Source organism: Uloborus diversus, chromosome 6 (assembly GCF_026930045.1).
Source record: "Uloborus diversus isolate 005 chromosome 6, Udiv.v.3.1, whole genome shotgun sequence".
Lineage (NCBI taxonomy): Eukaryota > Metazoa > Arthropoda > Arachnida > Araneae > Uloboridae > Uloborus > Uloborus diversus.
Window position 1 is genome coordinate 108643009 of NC_072736.1, and position 27505 is coordinate 108670513.

Here is a 27505-nt window from a genome sequence, read left to right on the forward strand (position 1 = left end):
TAAAACCGCGTTTCTAGTAATGCAATTTTGAAAAATTTATAAGAGAAAGCCCCTGATTCCCCCCTCTTTCCTTAACACGATCAAAGACAAGCCCAGAATTGCGTTTTTGGATCATCAATTTCAAAAAATTGCCGGGGGAATGGCAGTTCGGAAATTTAAGAGAAGCGTCCTTCTCCCTCCTCCCCACTCTCATCAACATTATTAAAAAGTCGTCTTAAATTTGGTTTTTAGGGCTTCAATATCGAGAAAATTCCGGGAGAGCTTAAGAAAACTCTTTTTCTTAACGTCACAAAGGTCGGCTACAACTGCGATTTTAGAACTTCAGTTTCAGAAAACTGCTTGTCCCCCAACCATAGATAGCGTTTTTAAGACTTTAATTTTGAAAATTTTAAAGGGGCGAGCCCTAGGATTTCTTTTTCCCTTAAAATTACCACAGTAAGTCTAAAACTGCGTTTTTAGAACTATAATTTGAAAAACAAAGGAAAGCCCTCCTTAACGCAACGGTAGACTATTTACAATTGCGCTTTTAAAGTTTCAACATTGAAAAATTACCTGGAAGAGGTCACCAAACCTTTTATTCCCCTAACATCACCAGAGATCGTGTAAAATTGTGGCTTTAAAATTACAATTTCGAAAATTTTCGGGGGGAGAAACTCCCCGGACTATCTAAGTGACAATAAATTTCCGTTTCACGGTTCATATTGTATACATCTAGTAATGGCCCCATCCCAAGCCAGAAAGTTGTCCCTGTAATTATTCATACGTTTGAAGAAAAAAATAATAATGATAAGGTGTAGCAAAATTCAGGGGTACCCAAAACTTGTTCACTCAAGGTCCACGTTTTAAAATTAGGGAAGGCAAGGCAGATCAACAATCCAACAACATTTCAGTTCAAATGGTATTTGTTAGCGCTACCCCCCCCCCCCCTCTCGTGAATTTCAATGGAAATTATACGCTCTAAAAACTGTTATGTTTAACCCAATTCGAAAGCGAGAAACGTTTGGGGGAAGAATTTGCGCCATTGAGCTTGGGGGGGATGGGCACCCCTGCAGAACATTCAGGTTAATTTAGAGCAATGACTGATTTTTTTTTTTATTATTGAGTAAAGAATTATTTTTAAATTTTTTCTGAGCACTTATAGTTATTATTTTTCTCCAATCAAATAATGAATTTATTGTTGATTGTATTTTTTAAGAATTGCATATTTATTTTCATGGCTTACTTGACGTTTTTTTTTTTTTTTTTCTTTTTTTTTGTTCCTTCATTGTTTGTCAAAAATTCAGTATGATAAAACAGATTAAAAAAAAGCACAAAATATTACATTTTAATTAAAAATACAAGTTTGAAATCTTTTTCGAAACTTGCATTTTTCCCCTAGCTTGTCGCGAACCGCTGCAAAAAAGCATTTTACGGAGATTATTTTTCCTAATATCGACAATTTTAAAGTGATTCAATGGATAACTCTGAAAATATCTCCAATAACGCCGAATTTGAACCAAAAAATTTCAAAAAAAAAAAAAAAATTGCCAAATTTCTCACCAACTTGGCGGTATATCACCAAGCACGACAATACTTGGCAATCAAAAGCTTGGCGATATGTTGCCAAGTATTTACCAAATTATAACATCACTTGAGTTTGCATTAAAATTAATACTGATTTTCCCCAAAAAAGATGTAAAAGACAACTTTTAGAACACCCGAATACAACCAAAAGGGGAGGTGTGAAAATAGATCCCACTAGGAGTCTACATACCAAATTTCAACTTTCCACGGCATTTCATTTTTGAGTTATGCGAGATACGTACGCACATACTGACGTCACGAGCAAACTCGTGGTAATTAACTCGCTATGCACGCACGTGCAGTCTGGCCGAAAAAACAACTCAACATTCCATCGGGGTGAGGAAAATGGAAATAAAGACCGATATTAGAGTTAAATGTTTTTCGTAAATACAATAGTTCCTTAACTATGTAAAAGGCAGTAAAAATGGATGTCATGTTCGAAACCATGACTTAATGACTTAAATGCTTCACGCCTGTGTAATCAATGATTGTCGACTGTTGACATTCTTTAATTAAATAATAAGCAAAAAAAAATAGGTTTTGTACATTTATACCTTTTGAATTTTTTTCAAAATGCACTTATTTCATTGCACCCTTATTTCAAGAACAATGTTTATACGTTTTTGTTTAAATATACACTAATTTTTGAACCATCCCCTCTCCCTCTTTTACATCACTGTGGGGTACTAAATCAGGCTCTTTTAAATGTGTCACTAAATTACAATTAAACAATACAGCAAAACGAACTAGTCCTGTTTTATATTTAATCTGTATTAATCTGGACTATCATAAATCAAGCAGTTTTTAACTAAGTTCAACAATTCTTCCAAAACTTTTGCTAACTGGATTTTTTAGATTTTAATATTGACAATGACCGCTTATTTAGGCTTCGATGATAATAACTTTACATTCAAATCGCATTTATAAAATATGTACCCCCTCCCCCCTCATGAGGAGTATATTGGAAAGGAAAAATTCGCTTGCAATAGTATAAATATTTTCTTAATGTCATGGTCCATCCAGGATGTTTCTATTTAATAGCCCGGAAGAAAGTAATCATGTTTGACGTCGACGTTAACTTACCGCGCTTTCCTTTTTCGAATCCTGCATAACTAGGTTCACGATTAGGGCAGTCATTAAGAGGTCTCTGGCTTGACAGCAACTTTATTTTTTGCTTTTCCTTTCTTGCTTAAAAATCAATATAAGTTTAAATAATTCAAATTACTCATCACTAAGGATGCCCAGAACGTAAATTTTTCGGTGGCCTGAAATTCTCAATCTGCCAAATAGAACTCCAAATTTTGCCGAATTATGATAATTTTGCCGAACCGTTAGACAAAATTCACGGAATAAGGACAATTTTGGGAGGTCACGGTGACCTCTCGTGACTTCCCATCGGGGCAACCCTGCTCATCACCATTAAAACTTGTATTGAGCGTCAGTAAATCGAAGCAGCATTTAGCTTTTATACTCTTACTTCGAGCACTGTTACTACGCTCACTCTTAACGTTTTTTCAGTTCTTGGTAGGAATCTCTTCTAATTAATTTTTTTCTCAATTTAAAGATGAATATATTATTAAAGTTAATGACAAAAGTTGGAATTTGATGCATTCGCTCACACACGATCATACGAAATACTGCAATAGGTTATAAAACGCAATTGGTGTTTGTAAGAGGTTCAAAGTAAGCCCCGCACCTAACCCATGGTACAAAAGGGAGAAGAACTCGCAAAGGGTTGAAGCTATATTCTTCGTTATCTAAATAAAATTGGCACTAGATCGAACTTGATTCGCCAACAATCCGATGGAATCGGAAATAAAGAAAAATCCAAGGTCAATAAATTCATACCCAAATTATGTACTTTTATCGTTTTCCAATTTAAATCCTTTATCTTTAGAAAACCATTAGGGATCATAATGTTTGTAAACATTGCAACGTCTATTATGCTCTTCGAGTTTCAACCTTCAGCCAAAGCTTTGTAATCACCTTTTTCTAATAATAACCTATTAAATATCCTCATTTTTTTCCGAAGGCCTGAGCAATTTCATTGTTTTTCGCTGACGAATTTCCTTCTAAGTCTGAGGAGGTTTTGACATTATATGTATCGAAATCGGAATAGATCTGGCATTCTGCTTTCTTCTATCAGTTCATCACCAAGATTTGGCGACAAATTGTGCTACGGTTCTTGATACATTCGAATAATCAAATTCCATATTTGCATTGACGCTGTGAATTATGGCTGAGACGAAAATGATGAGTCCTGAAGAAGAAAAGGCTGTCAAAGAAGTAAGTTCTTATTTACTTATTTATTTATTTGTTCTTACATCTTAAAGCTTAAAAGCGATTTGTGTACAATAATTATAGATATTGGTGTTATGGGTGATGAAAATAAGAGAAGAATTTGGATTTCTCGAAGTTGTGCTTTATTTTATCCCAATACTACTGATAAGCTACCATACTTTAGTTACCTTTCCCTCAGAACAGCATTTCTTAAGCTTTTTTGACCCACGGACCGGCAATAACTTTTGCACAAAATTCGCGGATCGGTGATATTTCCCCCCCCCCCCTTTTTTTAATTTGTTTTTCCTATTTTTTTTTTCTTTCTTTTGTTCTTCACTTTTTTTTCCCGAAAAAATAAAAAGAAACTTTGCATTTGCTGACCGTTAAAAACAAGAACTTTTTACGGACTGGTGAGGTTTCCCCCCCCCCCCCTTTTTTTTTAACTTTTACTTTAGGTACCGTTAAACACTTGTGAAAATTTTTGCGAACGGCTGAGTGTTTTTTTTTTCCCTTTCTTTACAAACTAATACTAATAAAAATGAATTAATAAATTGATAAATAAAGCCTTACTTGGGTGTTAAAGATCTATTGTAAAAAAAAATATTTTTAAATGTTAAGAATGAGTTATGTATTTATTAGAATGATCAAATATAAAAAATAAGCATTGCTAAAAGGTCATAGAAACCAACAAAAATTAATCACTAACTCACTTAAAAGATGTATAGGATGTTACTTTTTGCTTTTAAACGAACAAAAATTCTTGTGAACCAATCATGTTATTCTGCGGACCACCGCACAATGGGGTGAAAACGCCAAAAAGCTCTTTAAAATGTTTTTAAACCTCTCTTGCTTGTTAGTTTACACAAGCATGTTATTATGGAGTTTTTTCTATTTGTTTGGCCTCGGGGTACAAAGTTCGCAGGTTTACGCAGCTAATTCCTTTTCAGGGTCCTTCTACATTACCATTAATTACTAATTAATATTAATTTCTAAGAGCACATAAAGGGACATTTTTTGCAGAGTGTTTTGAAAAAAAAATAACCTTGAATTCCCAAGTTTTCGGTGCTGATCAAAACAGATTTTCGGTTTGAGAATTCGATTGCTCATTTTTTTCGTCCCACTCTACTATCGTTGGACACAAGAGAAATTAAATATACCTGCCTTTAATAAGAAAAAAAATTATAGATTGCTTAAAAGCAATTTTTGTAAATTACCGCACTCATGGATATTCAACTTTCTAAAGGTTCCCTTCAGCTTTGTAGTGGACGATGGCTCTAAAATTCCAGTTCTGACTGCCTAAGAGGCAGGACTGTGCAAATTTATTAATCCTTAATTGGTTTAATATAGGGGAAAAACCTATTTATAAGCACTTTTTGACATTTTCATCCCACTGTGCACCGGCTCAAAATCGCTGCTTCAGAAAATAAACTTTCTTGCAAGACTTTAATGTTTTGCCCAACGTTCTTGTTTTCATCTCGTCTTTATTTTGTTAACTACGTTTTTCTGTTATTCAAATTTATTTTTCAGCTTAGTCTTTTAACCACTTATTCAGAATTTAATACTTCGTATACTCGTGCTTATTTCGATCAAACTTTTTCAAAATTTTAAAACTTTTGTATGCTTTATCTTCAAATTATTTTGCAGTTTCGTACCTTTTTTTTTTTTTTTCATTCTTTTTACTGCTATAAAACTACCGTTTGGCGCAGTGTAGCCGATATAAAAGCTCTTGCTCCAGAAAACGTATAGAAATAACCGATTATTAATCTTCATTTCTTTGGATGTAAGCTCATCTGTGAACTGCTTTAGTTATCCCTTCATGGAATATTGAGGTGTCTAGAACACGGTTTTTCAACATATGCCACAGAAAAAATCTATGTAGTGAGTGGAAACTTTTTAAAAATAATGGAGCCATTAAGGTCGAAAAAGTGACCAAGGCTGAGCTAGCTCAAATTGATAAGAACTTTTACTCAAGAAAAATTTTGAAATATTCCTCAAGATTTGGACCAAGTCTAAGTACTGTCTAAGAGCAAACAACAAAATAGTGTGCATCTTTAAAAATAAAAACAAACTTCTCAACACAAAGCTCGAAGCATAAAATTTTCTTTAGTAAAATACGCAGTTCCCTTCAAAAAGCCTGATTTTTAACGCATTTTGAAGCATGACATGTGTTTTGAAAACTCAGGTAACAAATTATGCTCGGGAAAGAACTTTTAATTAATGGATATGGGTTGTTCTCACGAAAGTAGTACAAATTATCTCCAACACTTTTGATTTTTTTGAGGGGATGGGGGGGGGCAGATGTCATCTACCTCGAGCAAGGTTATTGACGATTCCAGACTGAGTCCATAGCAAGGACGAAATTGCAGTCTTTGGATGCCATAACCGAGCTGTTGCATGTATGGTGTGTATCGTTGAGAAGAGATAAAATGGAGGGAGTGAGTATTTTTTGACGTGATCTAAAGACCCCAAGTCACGTGATAGATTTTAAAGCAAAGTATTGGCGTATCAACCATTCGTCGTTGTTGAGTCACTTGACTTGGAGTCGTAGCCTCAGCTTTTGCTAAGCCAATGATTAGACTTGTTCCCTCCATTTATATTCCTGCCCTAAGGTTTGTACTATTTTTCTGAGAATGGCTCATCTGAAATTTTAATTTCAAAAATTCTTCTCAGAAGCTAGATTTTTAAGAGAAAAAGTGCTTTGATTAGCCGCGTTTGATTCATAAATAAAGGATATCACTCCCCAACTCCCTTCCGATTTCCAATGTTAGAACGTTGCTCTTGTTTTGCTCTATAATTATTTTAGTTATTTATTTCTATGCATGGCTATCAATGGATGGAAGGTTTGAGTCATTTGATTCAATTTACAAATTATGAAACATAAAACTTACTACAAAAGAAAGAGCCGAAAACGGTTTGTTTATTGATGCAAATGGTTGAAATTATAGGATTAGGTGTTGTAATCTGAAAACAAAATCGACCTTTTTTTTTATCACGTAGAAAAAAGAAGCCATGCCATTAAAAAACATTGCTGAATTACATCCCCACAGATGAATATTGCACTAGTATTTCCAAACGAGCTGATGTGTGCATCGTATGAATTCCCTTTACTCCAATTTTAATGTCATTTTCCCATTATTGGCAATTTTAATGTGATTCAATAGTTTACTCTCTAAATATCACCACCTGTGGCCAAATTAAAACCAGATTTTTTTTAAAAAATCGCCAAATTTGTCGCCAAGTTGGCGACAAAACTTGACGACCAAAAAACTGGCGATATATCGCCAAGTGTCTGCCAAATTATAACATCACTTAAGTTTAAATTGAAATTAACAATGATTTCCCCCCCAAAAAAAGGGCAAAAGACCCCTTTAGAAACACCTGAATGCAACCAAAAGGGGAGGTGCACAACTAGACCCCACTAGGAGTCTACGTACCAAATTTCAACTTTCTAGGACATACCGTTCTTGAGTAATGCGACATACATACGCACATCCGCACACACGGACGTCACGAGAAAAGTCGTTGTAATTAACTCGGGGAATGTCACAATGGATATTTCGGGTGTTTATACGTTCTTAGGCACTTATCCGCGTGTGGTCGGGTCGAAAAAAAAAACTCAACATTAATTTGGGGGTGAGCAAAATGGAAATTAAGGCCGAATTTTGAGTGAAAATTTTTTCGCTAATACAATACTTCCTTTTTTTGTAAAAGGAAGTAAAAATACAATGAGTTAAATATTGTACTGAGTTAGTATTTTAATTATGTGCGGTAACATGGGTAGTTGCATTTAAGATTATGTTCATGACATTGAAATAAAACTTTATACACAATACAAACTTTTTTCCCCTTTTATGATTGAGTTGTGATAAAACCTATGCCAAAACTGCTGGATAAAACATTTCAGGTAAAACACCAGCAGTAGCCAGTGCTTCAATAGTGGCTATTTCAAGTTTACTTTTGTACTTTGAAGAAAGAAATGAACAATAACGATGTGATTTTTTGTTGGTATTTAATAATTTTATTCATCAGTTATTTTAATTTCAAGTAAGTAATGTAAATATTTCGGATGGGAGAATGTAGGATGGTCACTACTAAAATTTTCGGATTTTGGAGTAGCCACTGTTGAATCAAATTTGAGGTTTGAAAAAAAATTGATAAAAATTGAACAAATTGAAATTCGGGCATTTTTAGAAATTGGGAAGATTTAGAAAGCGTTGCGCTATAAAACGCTTATCGAGTTTCAAGAGAGGCAATTAATAATCTAGGAGTACAGTTTAAAAATATACTTCACTGTGGCTACTACTGGCGTTTTACCTTACAAGAAGAAAATTAAAATAAATATGAGGGTCTCTGTTATCAAGAAAATTATTAACTAATCTCTTCAAGTATTTTTACAGTGTCGTGAATAACAGTTATACCTGTGTCATCCAGTTATACTTTTTTTTTAATATAACTTTTAAATACTTTCTTTCCAACTCTTCTGTGACTAAACCAGTGACTTTCAGCACTTGCTCTTTTGTCTTGGTAGATCTTATCCAAGATGTCTCCTTCATTTCGTTTATAAGTACAGTGGAACCTGTGTAAAAGGATCACTTGCGGTGCAGTACTTTAGTGATCAACTTAGACAAGTGGTTAACTTTTAGAGTTGCTATTTATGTTGTAAGATTAATTCTACCTGACACAGCGCCAACTTATAATGGTGGCCAACTTTACAGGTTTTACTGTACTAGGTTTGGATCAATATTTGACTGATATGAGCTATAAAGTTCAAGTGTGGTTCCCTGAAATAAGGATAATGTTAATTGTTTTTCAAAGAAATAATTTTAATTTCAACTTGATTTTAGCATAAAGAAATGGCTATTAACCATTGCTATTTGCACTACTATAACCACTATTTAACTGTCACATTTATTTATATATATATGCTCATTTAATTTCTTAGTTATGTCTAGCAATGTACCCACTTTACCCGAGGCATTATACAAACATTGCATTTGTAGAGTAATTTAAATTTTTCTCTTCTAGCTATTGATATCTGTAGACGACAAAGCTTTAATCTCTCTCAGAAATCAAAAACAATTTTTAAAATGCTGAAAACTAAAAGAAGAAAAAAAGGTTTAACAGCTCCTACAAAGCAGACATTAGAATCAAAATGAACAAATAATTTATACTTCACAACAGTTGTCACTCTTTTTGTCTTTTTTTTTTTTTTTTTTTTTTTTTTTTTGAAAAATGTGATTTATGATCAAAAGGTTTCTTTATTTTACTTCCGTTCTTCTTTTATTACTGCCGAAAAAAAAAGCTGAAATGAAAACTATAAAGAGATTACTCCACCTAATCCTATAAATGTATATATTTAATGAATATAATTAAACGTATATAATTACATATTAACTTTTTTGATTAATAAGTTTTAATATTAATACTTTAATTTCGTCTTGTTTCTTCTTGGTTACGCATTACTTTGTTTAAATGTGCCACCTAATTACGTCCAATTTAATCATGTTATCATTTTAATTCAGTAGCTTGAGCGTCTTGTTATGTCCAACATCACTCCTAAAACTGAACGAGAAGACTTATAAAGTCGATGCAAACTTATTTTCAAGCTCAGACGTGAGTTTTGAAACTTATTTTCAAACACTTATGCTCAATATTGCCCTTGATCTTGCAGTTAAAAGAAAAACTATTGATACAAATTTACTTTCAAGCTCAGACGTGAGTTTTGAAACTTATTTCTAAACACCTATGCTCAATATCTCTCTAACTAACTCTTGATCTTACAGTTAAAAGAGAGACTCCAAGGAACTGTGGATGAAGATTATGGGGATGACCTATTATTCTACAGGTTCTTGAAAGGTGAAATATTTTAGCGTAATAATTTAAGCATTGAAATTGAAACTATGTAGTCCAGTTTTCATACTTTACCATATAATATGTTCTATTGGCTAAATAAAGCAACATTCCATCTTTAAAATACGTTATCTATTTCTTATCAAAACTATCTTATAAACGGTGACTTCAAGTATTTCTCAAAATGTAGTAATGCGGGTTAGCTCCTGAACCATTGATTCAGTAAACGTTAGTATATTAAATGTTTGATTATTGTTTGTAACGTTCTTCTTTCTCAGCCTCTTTCTAAAATAAATTCTAATAACAAGCTGTCCAGTGCTTGTCTCTAAAACATTTTAACAATTTTGCATTGAACGCACATTTAAGAAAAGTCTTATTCATCTTGAATCTTTGCAAATGTATTTTGATCATAAATTTGTTTTCTTTTTCCTACAAAAGTTCAAAGTTTTAAAAATATCTCACTTTTTGTGGGTAAATATCATTATAATATGTTTGTTGTTTATTTATTTTTCTATTTAAGGTTGAAAAAACATTCTTCTAAGTCTTTGTTAAAAATACTATTAAAATTCATTAGAGAACAATTCAGTCTTTAGTCAAATAAGCATTTTCGTTTCTTTTTATTTGTCGAATCACAATGAAGAGTTTAATCTCCTAGTTGTTTATATTAACATTAAAAAATGGAAATGAAATATTGTTGAGTTTAACACTAATCTTTGCTTCTCTTTTTTTTTCTTTTTTTGCACAGTTTGCAATAAGCGGCACTCTGATAATGAATTTTCCTCCTGAAAATGAGCAGGAGGGTCTTTATCTTTTAGTGCACAAGGCTCATTGATAATAAAATACGAGCCTTAGATGATTCTGTTTTTTACGTTATCATTTTTTCCCCTTTTATTTTCAGCGCGGAATGCCAAAGCCACCTTCATTTCTTCCCATTACACAACAATGTGTGGGTAGTCACACAATTTCAAACTAAAGCCAAAAATGTTACCTTCAAAAAATATTTAAAGCATTTTCATCTATTGTCTTTTTAATCATTCACTTTTTTTTCGGGAGGGGCTTTATCTGTGTATTTCTAACCAAGCATGTGTTCTGAAGAACAGATGGGTCTCATTGACACCGATTTTTCTAAAACAAAATTGTCCCCCAAAAAACTGACTTTTGGAGCGTTTTACATTTATAAATTAACTAATTTAATTAACTTTCAAGCAGTTTATCCTATACTGAAAATACACCGCCAGCTCAGTTATTCCATCCGAGGACTGCAGTTTCGTGCTTTTTAGCACTCATCAGCCCAGAATAAGAACCACATGAGCTTGAGGCGAAAAATCTCTTAAGGGAGCCAAGAGAGCCAAACAAACTGGTAGCTAATGCAGAATTAGCAAACCAGATGAGCGACCGCAGCAATGGTGCGGTTCAACTCAAAGATTGATGGCAAAGCTAAGGTATTTTGTAGTTAAGTCACACTTACTACAAAAGTGTGGCTAATTCTGCACAAGCTACCAGTTTGTTTGACTCTCTTGGCTCCCTTAAGAGATTTTTCGCCTCCAGCTCATGTGATTCCTATTCCGGGCTGATGAGTGCTAAAAAGCACGAAACTGCAGTCCTCGTATGGAATAACTGAGCTGGCGGTGTATTTTCAGTATTTCTGCCTTAGCCCTGGCTTTAGGGCGGTGACTTACTACAAAGTTTATCCTATGCCTTTAGAAGCATCTCCCTATATTCACTCATGAATGTGTGATGATAACTCTGTAAAAACTGTATACATCTTTCTCCCCTACGTTAAAAATCTTTGGATCCATCATGTCCCAATCCGCTATTCTGTTCTCTGCTTTACAAATGTTTTTCTCTCATTTTTCAAGAAATTTCCAAGTGTTCAGAACAAAAATTAGTCTTTTAATGGCATCCTAGTGTACAGATTGTGTTCCAAGGCCCCAGTACCCAGGAAAGGAGCTCAAAAGAACTCCAGATCACCACCACTTGATGATTGGCTCACTAGTTTTCAAAGATGGAGTAACACCATCCCTTGAAAGAATAGTGCAGTACTGAAAAGAACTTAAAATAAATTTCCTATTAAATCGAAGTATGTTGAAGTCATGTGTTTGCAGAATCGTTTAAATGTATCGTTTAATCTTAAAGTAAACGGTAAAAGCGTAGCCTACGAGGATGAAACAACCTATCAACAGTGTGGTGAAGCACAGTGGGACAAAGATATTTTTTGGATTTTTTAATTATAATCGGCAAATGGTGCTAGATACCCATGAACCTGCAGCAATTGGTCTTGTGGATGCTCGGATATGAAGTTGTTGCTTGACTCTTCAATCAAATGATCCTTATTTTTCTGATTTCAGACAAGCACTGTTTTCCATTTAATCCTCGCATGCATCGATTTATAACATTTTCTTTTATGCATAAAAATTTGCCAATTGATCACTTTTATTGTTCTACCTATGCAACTAATTATCATTCAAACATTTAGGCTAGGCTTTAAACGAACTCCTTGTGAATTAGAAGAAATAGGCAGAGTGGGATACAGTGAGACAGTCGTAGATGGAGCAGGCTGAGACTTTTACTGTGCTCCATCCTGAATTTTAATTTGAAAGGGATGATATTTTTTAAATTTATTTTATGGATTTAAGAGTTTTCAAGTTGCTGTATTTTTTTTACTTTACAGGTACAAAAATTCGAAATAAACTACGTGAAAATAGGGACAGATACAAAATAGCCCGATTACTCTAGTGTAAGCAGTGAGAGTTTTCTTTGGTTCTTAGAGTTTAAGAGGATATTCAATAACCTCTGAGAAAAGGTTGAGGAATGAAGAAAGAGAATCAAAAGGGTAAAAGTATCATTGGAACTGATGCTAATGGAAAACAAATGTTGGGAAAAAAACACAAAAACTGGAGAAATAAAAAAAAGGTCAAAAATATAGAAAAAATGTAGCCTTTTTGACACAACTGATGAGGTGGAAAAAATGTGTGGGATTTGGTATTTTATCAGATCATATTGGCATATGCTAAAACCCTCCTTCTGGGTTTGAAGAGCTAGATCGTGAGATACTTGAAGGAGACTTTGTTCTGATAGAATTTGCCATTAAGCAGAAACACTTTTATGCAAAAAATGCTCTAATTGTAGCTGATAACGATGGAGACTTGTACATTAGTTTTTTTGCACAAAAGTAAAACCATTTGACTGTTTTTATTTGAGCATATGAACCAGATGTTGCATCCGTTCCAAATAAAAATATTAAATTGTTAATAACAGTTCCTACGAAAAGAAATGATACAAAGCAAAATCAATCTTTTTTATGGCTTGAAAATTAAGTTTTTGTTTAGATGTATAGTGAAATTTGAATCTTTTTTTTTTCATTATGATTTAATTTTGATTTTAAAGGTTGAACATATTATGTTTCACTCAACCCTATATGCTGTCTCTCTGCGCCTTGTATGCTGTTTAATAACAAAATTTTACGTTTACTTTTTGAGCAATCACGATTGCTTATTGTCCTCACTTGACTGTTTTGATGTGCTATCATTTTATTTTCCCGCCAGTACCCTCTGCAGTATCACCGTCGACCGGCTCCTCACGATGCTGCTCCTATATCAAAAACCGTCTCCAGGTTGCATCCATATGCTACACACACGCGCATGCATACACAACTACACACACAAATACATACACCTACATACACAAACACATACACACACTCAAACACATACATACACACACACGCATACATACAGACACCTACACATACATACACATACCTACACATACACACACAACTACCCATACACTCATCACGCTCATGCCTACACACAACTACCCACACACTCATCACACACATGCCTGCACACAGACACAAACACATATGCCTACACACACATACACATTCCACACCACACTCAAACCCTCATACACACAACTACCCACACACTCATACGTGCTCACAGACACAAACACACATGCCTACACACACATACACATACCCGACTACACACAAACACACATACCCCCCACACACACATAAACACACACGCCTGCATACACACCCACACTCGTGATTGTGAAAAACATAATTTGAATTCAAAAGGTCAAAATTCAAATTATTTTTATATATATATATATATTTTCTCAAAAGCTTTATATGGTAATGAAATTTTTTACTTCTCAAAAGTTTGTACACTAAAGCTGCATTACAAATCCACCATACTTTTTTTTTTTCATAAAATCAAAGTTTCCAAATTTCATGAATTTAATATTTTTCGTCTCCCTGTGCCCCACCCTCCCCTACATATTTTGTTTGCATCCTCGTAGGCCACGTAAAAACTTGTTGAGCGCATGCACTAAGCCACGTGCCAATGCGATTTTCAGACGCTTGCTCGCTTTTTTAATTTGGTCTCAGTTGTTCATAGCCCCGGTTTTTCATTGTATATCTAAATAATGCTACATCTTCGAGACCACCAAAACTCGTCACGAACGCTGCACGCATCAATCACTTTCTTCACGTAGGGCACAACTGATAAAAATTTTATCAAAGAAGCTTTCAACCCAATTCACTTGAATCACCTGTATAATCTATTCACATAGTTCCTTTCCCAAGTATTATTGTATTGCGGTTAAAGTTTTTCCGTCACAGTGCGAAAAATTCCGTTAAGGTTTCCTTTAAAGTTGTGATGACGAAGTAAATTAAACTATTACATAATACAACACAATTTAAGCAACGATCGTAAACGATTCATTTTGAGTAAATAACGAAAAAGCCCCACTTGTAATAAGGGTCCGCTCCTCGAAACTTATTTTCGCGGAGAACAATGAAAACATTACAAAACGGCCTTGACTCGATACGGATAACAAGATATCAAAACTTTGGTTAAGAACTCATTTCGTAATTTTTAGATAAAACAAATTGGTGTTGTTCGATAAAATGCGAATTAAGTGTTTTATGAATTCTTCAACTTATATTAAATTGATATGACAGTTAGACATTTATCACAAATGTAGGAAGCTGTTTTATAACTATTGCTGTAAAAGCACTTACTTCCGCGAGCCATAATTTTCGCGAAAATGAAGGTATCAATAATTTTACAAGCGAACATTTCGCCCAAAATATATGTACAGCAAATTTTATAAATAAAAATGTTTCACGTTGCTTAAATTTACGTGATTACAACGAGATCGTGAAAATTAAAGACTCGCTAAAATAAGTGTTTTTACAGTATTGAATTAAGAATTTAATGCTTGAGCAACCAACTGCAATAAAACTCAAAAATCCGAACTAGTTGGAAGTTCAGACTTTTAAACTGCTTAGATTTTCTAAAGTATGCAAGAAAATAACGTTTAGAAAAAGTATCTACCATTAACTCAAATAAAAAATAATTTTTAAATAAAAACAAAAAACTCGATTGCGTAAAAACCAAAAAAAAAAACTAAAAAGAAAAAAAAAATAAGCTCAGTAGTTTAGAATGCTATTAAGTACTACTGAATAGCTACACCATTGAAATAGTTTTATAATCGATAAACACATAAGACAAATCATTAATTTTTGACCAATCAAGGAACCAAGTAAAATTTGAATGGGCCCCGATTATTGCTCCGTCTATTCAGCTTTTGACTTTGTGATTTGTCTTATGTGTGTATTGATTATAAAATTATTTCAATGGTGCTGTTATTCAGTAGTACTTAATAACATTCTACACTGCTGGGCTTATATTTATTTATTTATTTTTTATTTTTTTAAAGCAGTCGGGTTCTTTGTTTTTATGTAATAATTATTTATTTATTTTACACTTTTTAGTTAATTTTCATTGACTTAGCTATTGTGGTTATAAGACGGTACATTTCGCAATCTTGTCATTTTATTAAGAGAGTTTATATCGTAAGAAATATTAAGCAACTTGCGGTGGTCTAAACTATTAATCATTAGTCTCTCTAGTGACCTAACTCCGATTAAAGCTACATATGCTTGACCTTTAGCAAAAATGCGCGAACTTAAGTCAGCCACAGCACAGCTATATAAACAGCCTGTATAACGCATGATGAAGCGAGCTCAGAAGCGTCATCAGTCAAATCTTTCTCGCAAAACTAAAAAAGCCCGTCAAGAAAGTACACGTCGCAAAACTCAGATGCAACATGTTAGAGATGAAAATTGAATTAGTAGACTTAGTAAACAAAAAATTCAGGTAGTGCAAACGCTACCTGCATTTGTCGCGCGCTGTGTCCCGAACTGACAATTCGTTGATGGGGTAAGTTTTGATTACTGTCATGTGTTTAGTACCACTCTCAAGGTTAAGACAAATCGATTAAGAATCATCAAAATTGGATGAGGCGTTTAGTCTCTGCCACGCCACATAGGAACAAACATACATACATACATAGACTCATAAACACATTACCCTCCTTTGCGTCACGCACGCGCAGTCAGGTAAAAAGGGATTATACAAAAATCTAATTTGAATTTTTACATCTTGAATTCAAATTATGTTTTTCGCAATCACGAGTTGCGACAAGACCCTACTCATTAGAGTTATTGTTTCTAGAAATGGCTCCCCCCCCAAGCATGTCCCTCCTCCTGGGTGGTTATGTGTGTATAGTTGTGTGTGCGCAGGCTTAAGTGTGTGCACGTAGGCCTGTGTATGTGTGTAAAGGCGCTCACGCGTTGGCGAGTGTGTATGAGCATGCGTGTGAAGGACATGGACGCCACCACCCAGCAGAAGTGGATTCCGGGGGACAGTGGTCAGGAGCAGAGCAGCCGTGCCGCCGCCGCGCCGGTGGGCGGTGGTGCTGCTGGTTCAAGTTGAAAAATAATCCCAACGTCAAGGACTGTCAAATGAGAACAATAAGCAATCGTGATTGCTCAATAAATATACACATAACATACAATACAGTACATATCATATAATTTAAAATAACATTTTTTAACAAAAATGAACTCTCATTGTTTACTGAACAAAAAGAAAAATTAACTATTTGCAGTATTGTATGAACTTTTCGTGAAGAACAAAGAGAAAATTTTCCATGGTAGTGAATTAAATCAAGAATAATTAATGATGAATTATGAATAATGAATTATGAATTATTATCTAACACTAAATGTGTTTAAAAGACTACGTAAGATTAGAACAATGTTCCATGTTCCTAAAAATATCTTAATTACTAAGAACCATGCATATGTTGTACCTTGAAACGTGTCCTAAGGTACAAAATGTTTGGCTGTCCCAAGGTATACAATCACCACGTTGTTCAAGAAAAACCAAAATGATGGCCGATCAGGATGCACTATCATTATTTTCTCATAAGCAAAATATTTGAAGTACTACTCTTTTATAACAAAATAAAATTAAGTTGATCAAATTTACAAATACAAAAGCAAAAAATGAGTTAAAAAAGAAGAAAATATTTACTTTGGAAACATAAAATTTTCTTTCACTCACAGAAAGAAATCATCAATTTTGTTCATTTGATGCTGATTTTTATTATGGCACCATTTAGTGGTGAATGTTACTATTAGAGATTACAAAAACATGGCTGCTAAAAATAGATTCTTAGAAATTAGCAGTGTCCCAAGGTACAATACTCTTCCCTATTTATTCATTTCGCGAAATGTATCTGTTCCCTAGCAATAGCCATGCCGTTTATTAAAAATTTCTTGTAAGTGAGTTAGAGTTTTTGAAGATCTACTGTACCGTTAATTAATCAAGATTTGAGGCATAACAGCGTACATAAATAAGAACTTTTTTTCAGTTCTTAAGATGAAACTATGAAATTATGTATAAACAGTACGTGCTTGATTCATGCAGCAATACCAAAATTGTCTAAAATGAACCTTTTCTTAGGACAGGTGTTCTCAACTTCTTACAACACATCCAACCCTTTTTGTGTCTCATTGACGATGCGCAACCCCAACAACACACTTTCGTTTAATGAAAGTATAAGACCTACACCCAAAGCATTTAGTTGAATCAAATTTTCGGAAAAATTGCCTGTCAGCTAGCTGGCGTTTTTTGCTTTGTTCATACTAGGCAAATTAGCTGAATCAAATTTTCTCCTAATGAGCCGAATTTGTTCGAGCAGTTGCTTCACAACGCAGTCAAAACTGAACCAAGTTGCCTCTCAACCAGTTAACTCGTATGTAGAGCGAACGCTTGACAATGCCCTGAGGAGTTGCACCAACTAAAAAGTTGATTCAACTCATCGAAATGAGAATGTTAGCGGCACATGTGCCTACTATAGACACGTTTAGTGTGACGTCAGGGGTTGCCAGAAACACGGGGAAGTTTCCAATCATGCCGTTGCTATGCGCGTTGCTAAGGGAGAATCAGCATAGGATCTTCGTAGGAATAGGGTTAATTGATAGTTTTTTGGCAATTAAATGGTCTAAATAATTTTTTTAGTGGTTTCAAGTTACATATAAGCCACCTGTAGACATCATTTGACGAGTATCGATAATTTTTACATGTGAATCGGGTTAAAATTCGACAAAACATAGAATTATGTGGAATACAAGTGTGTTTTCTAGAGTTATACACTCTTCTTATTGTTATTTCTTTTTCGTTGGGGGAGAGGGGGACAGGTCCGACATTTGAGAGGGTCAGGAGAGGTATTGCCCCTTTCATGTCTTTTGGAAAATAACTGTATTTCTATAAATTTGGCGTAATTTTTGCTGTTTTTCGACGCAACATACTCGTACATTGACTTTTTCCTTTTTGCACGTACCCTTCTAGGAAATTTGAAATATCATGACTTGGGGGGGGGGGGTGAGATTTTTCTTTTAAAGTTTAGAGCGAAATTTAATTATTATTTTTTTTTTTAGGAAGAGGAGTAGTTTTAATTGAATTGTATGCATTCTTTTCTTTAGAAGACGAGAGACCATGTCAGCCTAGTCAGCGATACCTGGAGGGGGGGGAGAATTTTTCTGCATTTGTTCCAGTAATAATGCATATTTTAATGAAACTCCATTCTTTCGGGCTCTTTGGGGAAAAGGGAGAATTGCGTGTTTTCTTCAAATTGTCACGAGTATTTAAATCTTTTTTTTTTTTTTTTTGTATTCCGAGGCGGGGGATTTTTACTTTACTCTACTTGTTATACATATTTTTTGTATCAATATACATAAATATACATTGAAAATTTCAGTTTGTTCTACTATTTGCAATGCATAGTTCAATTAAATTCTTTTTTTCTTCGGGGAGAGGGGATATTTCTTCTTGCTGCGCATAATTTTAAGTAATTGCTCTTTGGGGGGGGGGGACAAGGATATACATATTAGTTTTTTTCTAGGTTCAATGGGAATTTTATCAATTTCTTCAAGCTAGTTTTTATTCCTATTCGGAATAGAGCTCAATTGGAGTTTAACTTAAATTACGTGTGTGTTCTCGCAGAAGAAAAACTTTTAAACTAAAATATCCCAATCAAACTCGCATTAGAATAAGGACAATGTAACCTAACATCCCCCCTCCCATTCGAAAAAAAAAATAATTTCCATGCAAACAAGCATCACAATCGAGAAAAGTGAAAAATTCTCCTTCCCCAAACAAAAAATTACTTATACCATTAAAAAAAAAATCCCGCCGGGAAGAAAATAATTATAATCAAATTCTTAGAAAACTTTGAACAGGATTCAAAAAAAAAAAAAGATATCGTCATTTCAAATTTTTCTGCAAAGGGGGGGGGGGATAAATCATATACAGTAAATGCATTATGCATCGAAAGACAAAAAATTGCGCAAAATTTATAGAAATACAGCAATTTTCCGAAAGCGGGGGAGGGGGGGCAATGTCTTTCCAGACCCTCTCAAATGGCGGAGCTGTTCCCCTCCACCCAAAGAAAAAGAAATAACAATAAGAAGAGTGTATAACTCTAGAAAACACACTTGTATTCCACATAAGTCTATGTTTTGCCGAATTTTAACCCGATTCACATGTAAAAACTATCGATATTCGTCAAATGATGTCTACAGGTGGCTTATATGTAACTTGAAACCACTAAAAAAAATTATTTAAGCATTTAATTGGCAAGAAACCATCAATTAAACATCGCTCTAACCCTATTCGTACGAAGATCCTATGTTGTTTCTTCCTTAGCAACGCGCATAGCAACGGCATGATTGGAAACTTCCCCGAGTTTCTGGCAACCCCTGACGTCACCACTAAACGTGTCTATTCAGCTTTTAGAAGTTCAGCTACGGCCTTGAGCAAGTCCATTTCTTTCAAGGGAGAGCAATCAGTAAGAAGAAGGATTATTTGGCGCAGAGAGTTGAGCTACCATTGGAACTCTTTTACTGACGAGAAAATCCTGTACCTCTTGTTACTTCTTATCTGAATCATTGTTCGCCAAATGGGCAATAAAACTGCCAACTAAATCTGCAAGTTCTTAAGCCGTTTTTCCTCACCCTTGTTTCAACAAATGGAATCGTTCAATCGATCTGACAGTGGAGCTCAACTTGCCAGAGCTGGACAGTAGTGTTCGCGGTACACCAAACACAATTGACTGTCTTGTGATGTATACCGGGTGATTCCTTCACTTTTCTACCTGGTTACATATCCTGATAACCGCTGTTCGAAAGTTATTTCAATAAAGTTGCCTCGAGTGAAGGAGGGATAACTGTTGGACTTTTAAAGTTTAATTACTAATACATATGTAGATTAAATTAAAAGTGTGAAATTCTACTGTAATGGACATTTTATTATAAAGCTTTTTTAAATTATGCATAAAATTTGAAACGTCTCGGAATTGTTTGTTGAAAACGCTGGGCTTGCTTTTGCTTTCAAAGTTCAACTGGTCCAAAGCTCGACTGATGCTCGAAAACTTGGGGCAGCATCAATCTGTTATGACAGTTGACTCTCCAGTTATCATTTGTTTTGAAAAAAGGGCACTGCGTAAAATCGCCCTATGCGTAAGAGCGCCCTATGCGTAGACGTGCCCCGGTCTAACCTACTAAGTAAGTTTTTTATCGTAAACCCCAGAAGATACTTCACATCAATGTCTGATGATTTTCCGTGTTCTTTTTCGATTCAGAAGTAAATCAGCAAGATATATCAATATTTTTGTTTCCGTGTAGGATCTCGTGTTATAACTCAAATTTATGACAGAATTAAATTCTAGAACTATCAAAAAAAAATATTTATACTTTTTTCAGTTAACCGCATACCCTTTGCAAATTTTAGCGTACCCCGAAAGATACGTATACCACCGGTAGAGAGCCATTGTTCCAGAAAACCCATTTCTCTGATATTTTCAAATGCTGCAGTAGGCTACGGGAATGCAAGTCCCTTTACCTCGTGTAATTTAATGAGATTATTTTTTAATGATTTAATCCGAACTGTGAGAGAAATACAGTCCGAAACGCATGAGAGCAAAGCGTTAAAGAAATGAACGAACATTAATCCTTTGCTGAAAAAATATAAAATATGAAATACATTTAAATTAGCTTTATATCAATTCTAATTCAACTCTTGGTCTTTTTTTTCCAGCAAGAGACTTTAATCTGAATGCAGCAGAGAGTATGCTTAGAAAGGTAAGAACAATGTATGGAAACGTACTTTTGGTTTTTCCTCATTTACTACTATACAGCTGCTTGAAAATCTTGTCTACTTTTTCTTCGTAGCTTTAAAAATACTTTTTTCCACTTTTTAAGTAACTTTTTTTTCTTTTTCTTCTTTTTCTATTTTACTATTATTATTATAAAGGAAAGGGGTGAATATATGTTTTTAGGTTTCATTACCTTCAACTATTTATCATCGAGTAAAGCGAATGAAAGGAAAAACTTAAAAACTAAACAGTGTCATTTTCGTTTCAGTTTAACTGTTATATTATTTTTGTTGGAATAAGTCCTTTAAGTTTTGATTCTTGAACCTTCTTTGTCGCCATTGACACTCAAAACACATCAGTGCCACTTCCTATCAGATCCAGAGTACATAAGTGCTCTACTTTTTGTTTGGGTACTTGCACTACTCTTTAATACATAGCAGTCATGCTGAACGGGGAAACTTTGATTCATTTTCCCCTATAGGACACTAAATGCGCAACACACTTGACTTACCATTAATTTGATATATCACTAACAAAAATGCACTACAAACTTGATGTACTATTTTACTTAATATATCGCTGACTAAAATGCACTACAAACTCGATACATCACTGAATAAAATGCAGTAGAAACTTAATGTATAACTGAAGAAAATTCACCACAAATTTGATATACCACTGAATAAAATGTACAAACTTGATATACCACTGACTTCACAAATTACTTAACAAAATACGCTACAAACTTAATATACTACTGACTTGATATACCACTGACTAAAATAGACTATGAACTTTATGTACCACTGAAAAAAATTGCACTACAAACTAGATATACCGTTAACTTGATACATCAGTAACTAAAATGCACAGAAAACTTGATATAACAATGAAGTCATTTGTGTGTTTCGTTCGATTCATTATATTACCTACTGGGTAAAAGTATTCATAAAAAAAGTGTTCACGCACAAACAGACAGATACGAACGCACTCAAAGACACATATCCAAACATGCATTTCAAAAAAAATAATCAAAATGTTTGTCCATTACCCCGAGTATATCCCTCAAAATTCTGAAATCTATCAATTTTGCTGAATATATTATGTATAGGGGAGCATTAAGATCAACATGTTTTTTTTTCGAGGGAGAATAGGAATGCTTCATGCACTTTAGTTTCAAGTTTACAATAAACAATTGGACACTAACTGTTTCCTGTAATGTTTAACTCAACTTTTATACAATGGTAACACCTTTGCACAAAATATCTGAGCTTTTTTTGCTTAAATATATTATGGCTTTATTATTATCTGCTGTACACAATACTTCGAAAATGTTCGCACTAGTTTTTCTACGATTATTAATCGTCTTGTGAATGAAAGAATGCTAGATTTCTAATAGTTTATTAAAAGCATTGTGAAAAAAATATTGTAATTTCTTTCAGAGCAGGGGATCTCAACTTTTCACACCCTAAGACCCCCCCCCCTGTAACACTGATATGAGGTGACCCCTTCCCTCCTCCATATGGGGTCAGTACAAATTGTACAATCGGCAACTCATAAAAATCCAGAGTTTCCCACACAAAATTTTATATTACTGCATAAAAATTTATTTTGAATACGTTCTATTAGGACATATTATTACTGGAATTTGTGAATGTACATGGATAAAAATGAACTTTTTGGAAGTAATCAATCTGGGATCGAGTGAGCATGGTGTGAAACATCAATTACTTTCACAATATTAATGCAACATTTATTCAATATTTACATGTGCCCACAAAATTGATTAGTTAATTTTACTTTTTACTTTATTTTTATCATACACTCACACCCCACTTGAAATTCTTCTACTCCCCCCAAGAGTGGGGCATTCCCAGGTTGAGAACTTCTGTTTTAGAGTACTAAAATAAAATACAATTCTATCTACTATTTTCTCCATTTTAGCACTTGGAATGGAGAAAAGAAAAGAATATTGATGAATTTATGAAGACATACACTCCCCCAGAGGTAAGTTCTAAACAATTGTATTTGTCGAATGATGTTTCATAGTGTGAAATAAACGGATTGCCTGACGATATAAAATATAATTGCTTTTTAAACTTATATATATACTAAACCTTTTTTCCACAAAAAATAGTAGATCAGTTTGGAAATTAAGAAATTTCATGGACAATATCATAAAGGTTTTCAAAATGCAGAATATTTAACCTTATTTCATTCAAAATGTTACCAATGAGAGTTTTGTGAAGTGCAGATGGTTTGCCAAATTAATGTAGAAAAAAATCACACATTTTCGTAATTTGACCTCTCAAATCATCTGACGCATTGATAAATGGAAATAAAATATTTGACCTCATGCAATAAATTACAAACATAATGACAACACTAAAATTTTCTAATAGTTATGTAGGAGTTTCGTACACGTGCTTCGAGGTTACAGAAAACCCTTTTTTCAAAGCAAGAAAAATAAGAAAAAGGATGACAAGACACCCCAAAAAAAAAACTTTATCACATATCTACAGTTCCCAAAGGTTTTTCTTTCTTTCTTTTTTTTTTTTGTAACATAGGAACAATTGTATACAATTCCTATTGCTATAAATATGTGCAAATTTAAAGCTGCTGCTTGTTTGTAAATGTTAAAAGATATTAATCATGCAAAACTATATTTTTAACGTCAATTAGTATTATATAATTTTAATATTTATTTTCAAAATGGGTGTCAATTGATCTGACAACAATTTATGTACATATTTATGCAATTCCTATTGCTGTATGTGCAATTTAAAGCTGCTGTTATGTTTGTAAATGTTAAAAGATATTAATTACGTAAGATAACATTTTAATGTCAATTAGCATTATTAAATTTTAATATAGTGTATTTTCAAAATAGGTGTCAATTGATCTGACAAATAATCTGTATGTCTTCAGAGTGAATCTAATATATCCACCCATAACTTTCAACAAGTATTAACACTAATTTAGCTACCCACTGTACGTTAAATAATCAGATTCTGATTTTAGATCCTAGCGAAATATTTCCTGCTTACTGATCTTGGATATGACAAAGATGGCTGCCTTGTTCGCTACTGGCCAATTGGAAACGTGGATTTCAAAGGTAAGGTTTTTCTATAGAAAACACAGATATTTATAAAATTGCTGTCATGGGCAGGTAAGCGGCAGCATCTACAGAAATAAGTTTTCAAGATACGTGAAGAAACTCATTTTGTATTCAATACTAATGATAGGGAAATTTTGAAAATAGACGTTTTTTCGCGCTTTTTTTCAGCGGAAACTAAATGAAAAAACCTGTACACTAAAGCTAACATACAATGGAGAACAAAAATTCAAAAATATGAAAAATAAAAAATTTGCAGTTACTGCCCTTAACCTGCCCACGGCAGATTACCCGAATGAATTAAACAAACCTTCTGGATCAAATATCTCGTCATGATATCATCTAGTACTAAAGCTAGGTCACAGTAAATTTGGAAAAAATGGAATGCTTTACTTTTATTGAAAGTTTTTATTCTAAAGAAGACATAAATACGGTGCCTGTGCATATTAGCTGCATTAGTTAAAAGGTGTTATCACTTCATTTATCCGTTTATTTATTTTTTACGTATCTATTTCATCGGACGGGAGAGACATATTTTCAAAATCAGCTTAAAATATTTAAAAGGCATGTTTGACATAATTTACACTTTTAGCTAATCAAGAAAATATTGACCAGATGCTAGAAAGTCGATGTTGATGTGCGGGAAAGTAGACGTGTTTAGTTCTGGGTGGAATTCTTGTTTTAAATTAAGTTTACCAATTGCAGAATTTCAAATTAGCTGGGGTTTTTTTTACAAAAACTACTTTTTCTTACACGGAAACAGTGTTTGTTCGTTCGTATTGCTACGTTCGTTCCGAATATCACTTAGGATCACCTAAAAATTCAATCAAGTGGTAAAATAAATAATAACCAACAGTAATAAATAATAACGAACGAGCGTAGTAATACGAACGAACAAACACTGCTTCTGTGTAAGAAAAAGAAGTTTTTGTCTTTAAAAAAAGAAAAAAGCTGAGAGCCGTAACATGCTTTTTGTTTCGGGGAGGGTTTTAACAAGCAGATTTGTTGAGAAATCTTCATTATCAACAAAAAGTATCATCTAGAATAGTTTTGAAAAATTTCGGAGGGGGTTTGAACCCTCTAAAACTCCCCCTTGTATACGTCGTTGGCGAAACTTTTCCCGTGCTGTCCCTGCCCCTAGAACTCACAAGACCGGAGGTCCAAAAGGTAGGGATGTGAGATACGTTCAGGTATTTAACTGTTTCTGTTTCAGTGGGAGGAAATACAAATATCCTAAGCCTTGAGCGTATGAACAGCCTCCTAGGTGCCGTTTTCCTGAATCTAACGTTATTCTTTAAAAACAATTAATGCAATGTACTGGCTTTTGAAACGGGATGTCTTTCACAGTTGTTTAATTTCAATTTAATTTTTAATCAATAGGTTTCTTTAAGTGTTTCAAGTTTTCCGACTTGGAGAAGTTTTTCATATACACTCACGAATCAGAATCGAAAAAATTGGAGGAGCAAAGCAAAAAGGTAATATTTATGACTTTGTTATTACGAATTTCCTTTGCAGAACTGATCTAAAACAATTTGCTGCAATTTAGGGAGCACATTTTGACGCAAAAAAAAAATTATAAAACCCAAGTTTTTGTCAAATGACATCTGACAAAAGTTTTTATCATCTGTCTTTAAATACCTAGCTTTTTTTTTTTTTTTGTATTGAAAAAGGGGCTCTGCAACATCGAAACACGTGTCTGCATTTTTTTTTTCAAATGTGTGAACAGCATACGCTGTGAAACTATCTTTTACATTTCAGCTCAAAGGTGACTTTCATTATGACTCTTTTAAAATATAAAGATTAGTTTTTGATACCTGTGTTATCACACAAGGTGCATCACAAGTTCTGTCATTCAATTCAAAATGAGATAAAATTTACGACCAAACATTTAAGATACTTTATCTACAGTTGAATAGGCAAATCTTTATGCAAATAGAAGATTATTAAAGATGCAAGTTTGAATTTACCAAGCCAAGTTGAGGTCCCGTTAACATCCATACTTGTCAAAGCCTTGCGCTGATAAAGAAAATTTATTTTTCAAGAAATATAAGATCTCTCTCTCCCCTCTCCCCCCTCTCTCTCCCCTCTCCCCCCTCTCTCTCCCCTCTCTCTCCCCTCTCTCCTCTCTCTCCCCTCTCTCCCCTCTCTCTCTCTCCCTTCTCTCCCCCCCTCTCCCCCCCCCCCCTCTCTCTCTCTCTCTCTCTCTCAAGAAAACACTCCCTGGAGTGCTATGAAGGTTTTAAGGGCCAATTCGACGGAACTTTTTTGTTTTAACACATATTTTCAATTCTAATGTGGGAGTTTATATACGAGGGCAAATCAAACTCCACATAGTCACCACACCGGTTCAGACCAGACACAAAGATCCCCCTGTGGTACAATTCGTCCAGCTGCCTGTGGAACCACAGTCGGACCACATTCTTGGTTTCTTCGTCACATGTGAATCTTTGTCCTGACAGACACTTATTCAGTGGAGTGAAAACCACTAGGGACAAGGTCTGGACTGTAGGGGGATTTCCCTGTGAATTGGTATGGGCTTTTGTCCCTTGCTCCATACAAAACCAATAACACTTCGCTGCTCATAAGCTGTGAACGTCTGAAGAACAACCGTCATCTTAAATGACTGATAGCAGCTCCGCTCTTCAGTGCAAAATGCAGATACGGCTGGTACGGTTAAGTAACGGTCACTACTGAGAATGTATATGTTTGCTTTGTATTAACAGCAGTATTTTGGCTGTAAAAAAATAGGCGCAAAGACTTTTTGATTTGCCCTCGTAAATACATACATATAGCAGGACCTGCAAGACCTCTATTTTCGTAACTGTTAGTCCTAGATGCATACTTCCAATTGCAAAAATGTTCAAAATCAGATGCGGAGTTAAGATATTGAAGTAACGTTTGAAGCAAAAATAAAAATGACTCAAAAAATACAAAGTTTAACTTTTAATACGGGCCCTAGGATCCCTAACTTGTATTCAGGGTAATAATCTACATTGAAAAATAATTCCAACTCAAAAAGTTCGACATTAGTACGACTAATATTAACCGAGTTATTAAACGCAGCGTTTTCTGACTTACACCACTTTATACTCGCAGTCAATAACATCTTTTGGGGGAAAATATAGCAGTAAACAAGGGTTTATAATTATATGTATGCATAGAGTGTGATTTTTCATA

At 34.1% G+C, this 27505-nt stretch overlaps 1 protein-coding gene across 1 annotated transcript in view; it reads left to right on the top strand.

Moving 5' to 3' along the window:
• The first annotated feature begins 2699 nt into the window (after positions 1-2699).
• Positions 2700-27505, top strand: part of LOC129224430 (SEC14-like protein 2) — a 55586-nt gene continuing 30780 nt past the window's right edge. Inside the window, exons 1-6 of the mRNA XM_054858884.1 lie at positions 2700-3849; positions 9627-9699; positions 21156-21199; positions 23158-23220; positions 24235-24328; positions 25709-25803. Of these exons, the coding sequence (XP_054714859.1) occupies positions 3799-3849; positions 9627-9699; positions 21156-21199; positions 23158-23220; positions 24235-24328; positions 25709-25803 (420 nt within the window). The 5' untranslated portion in view covers positions 2700-3798. The remainder of the gene's footprint in view (positions 3850-9626; positions 9700-21155; positions 21200-23157; positions 23221-24234; positions 24329-25708; positions 25804-27505) is intronic.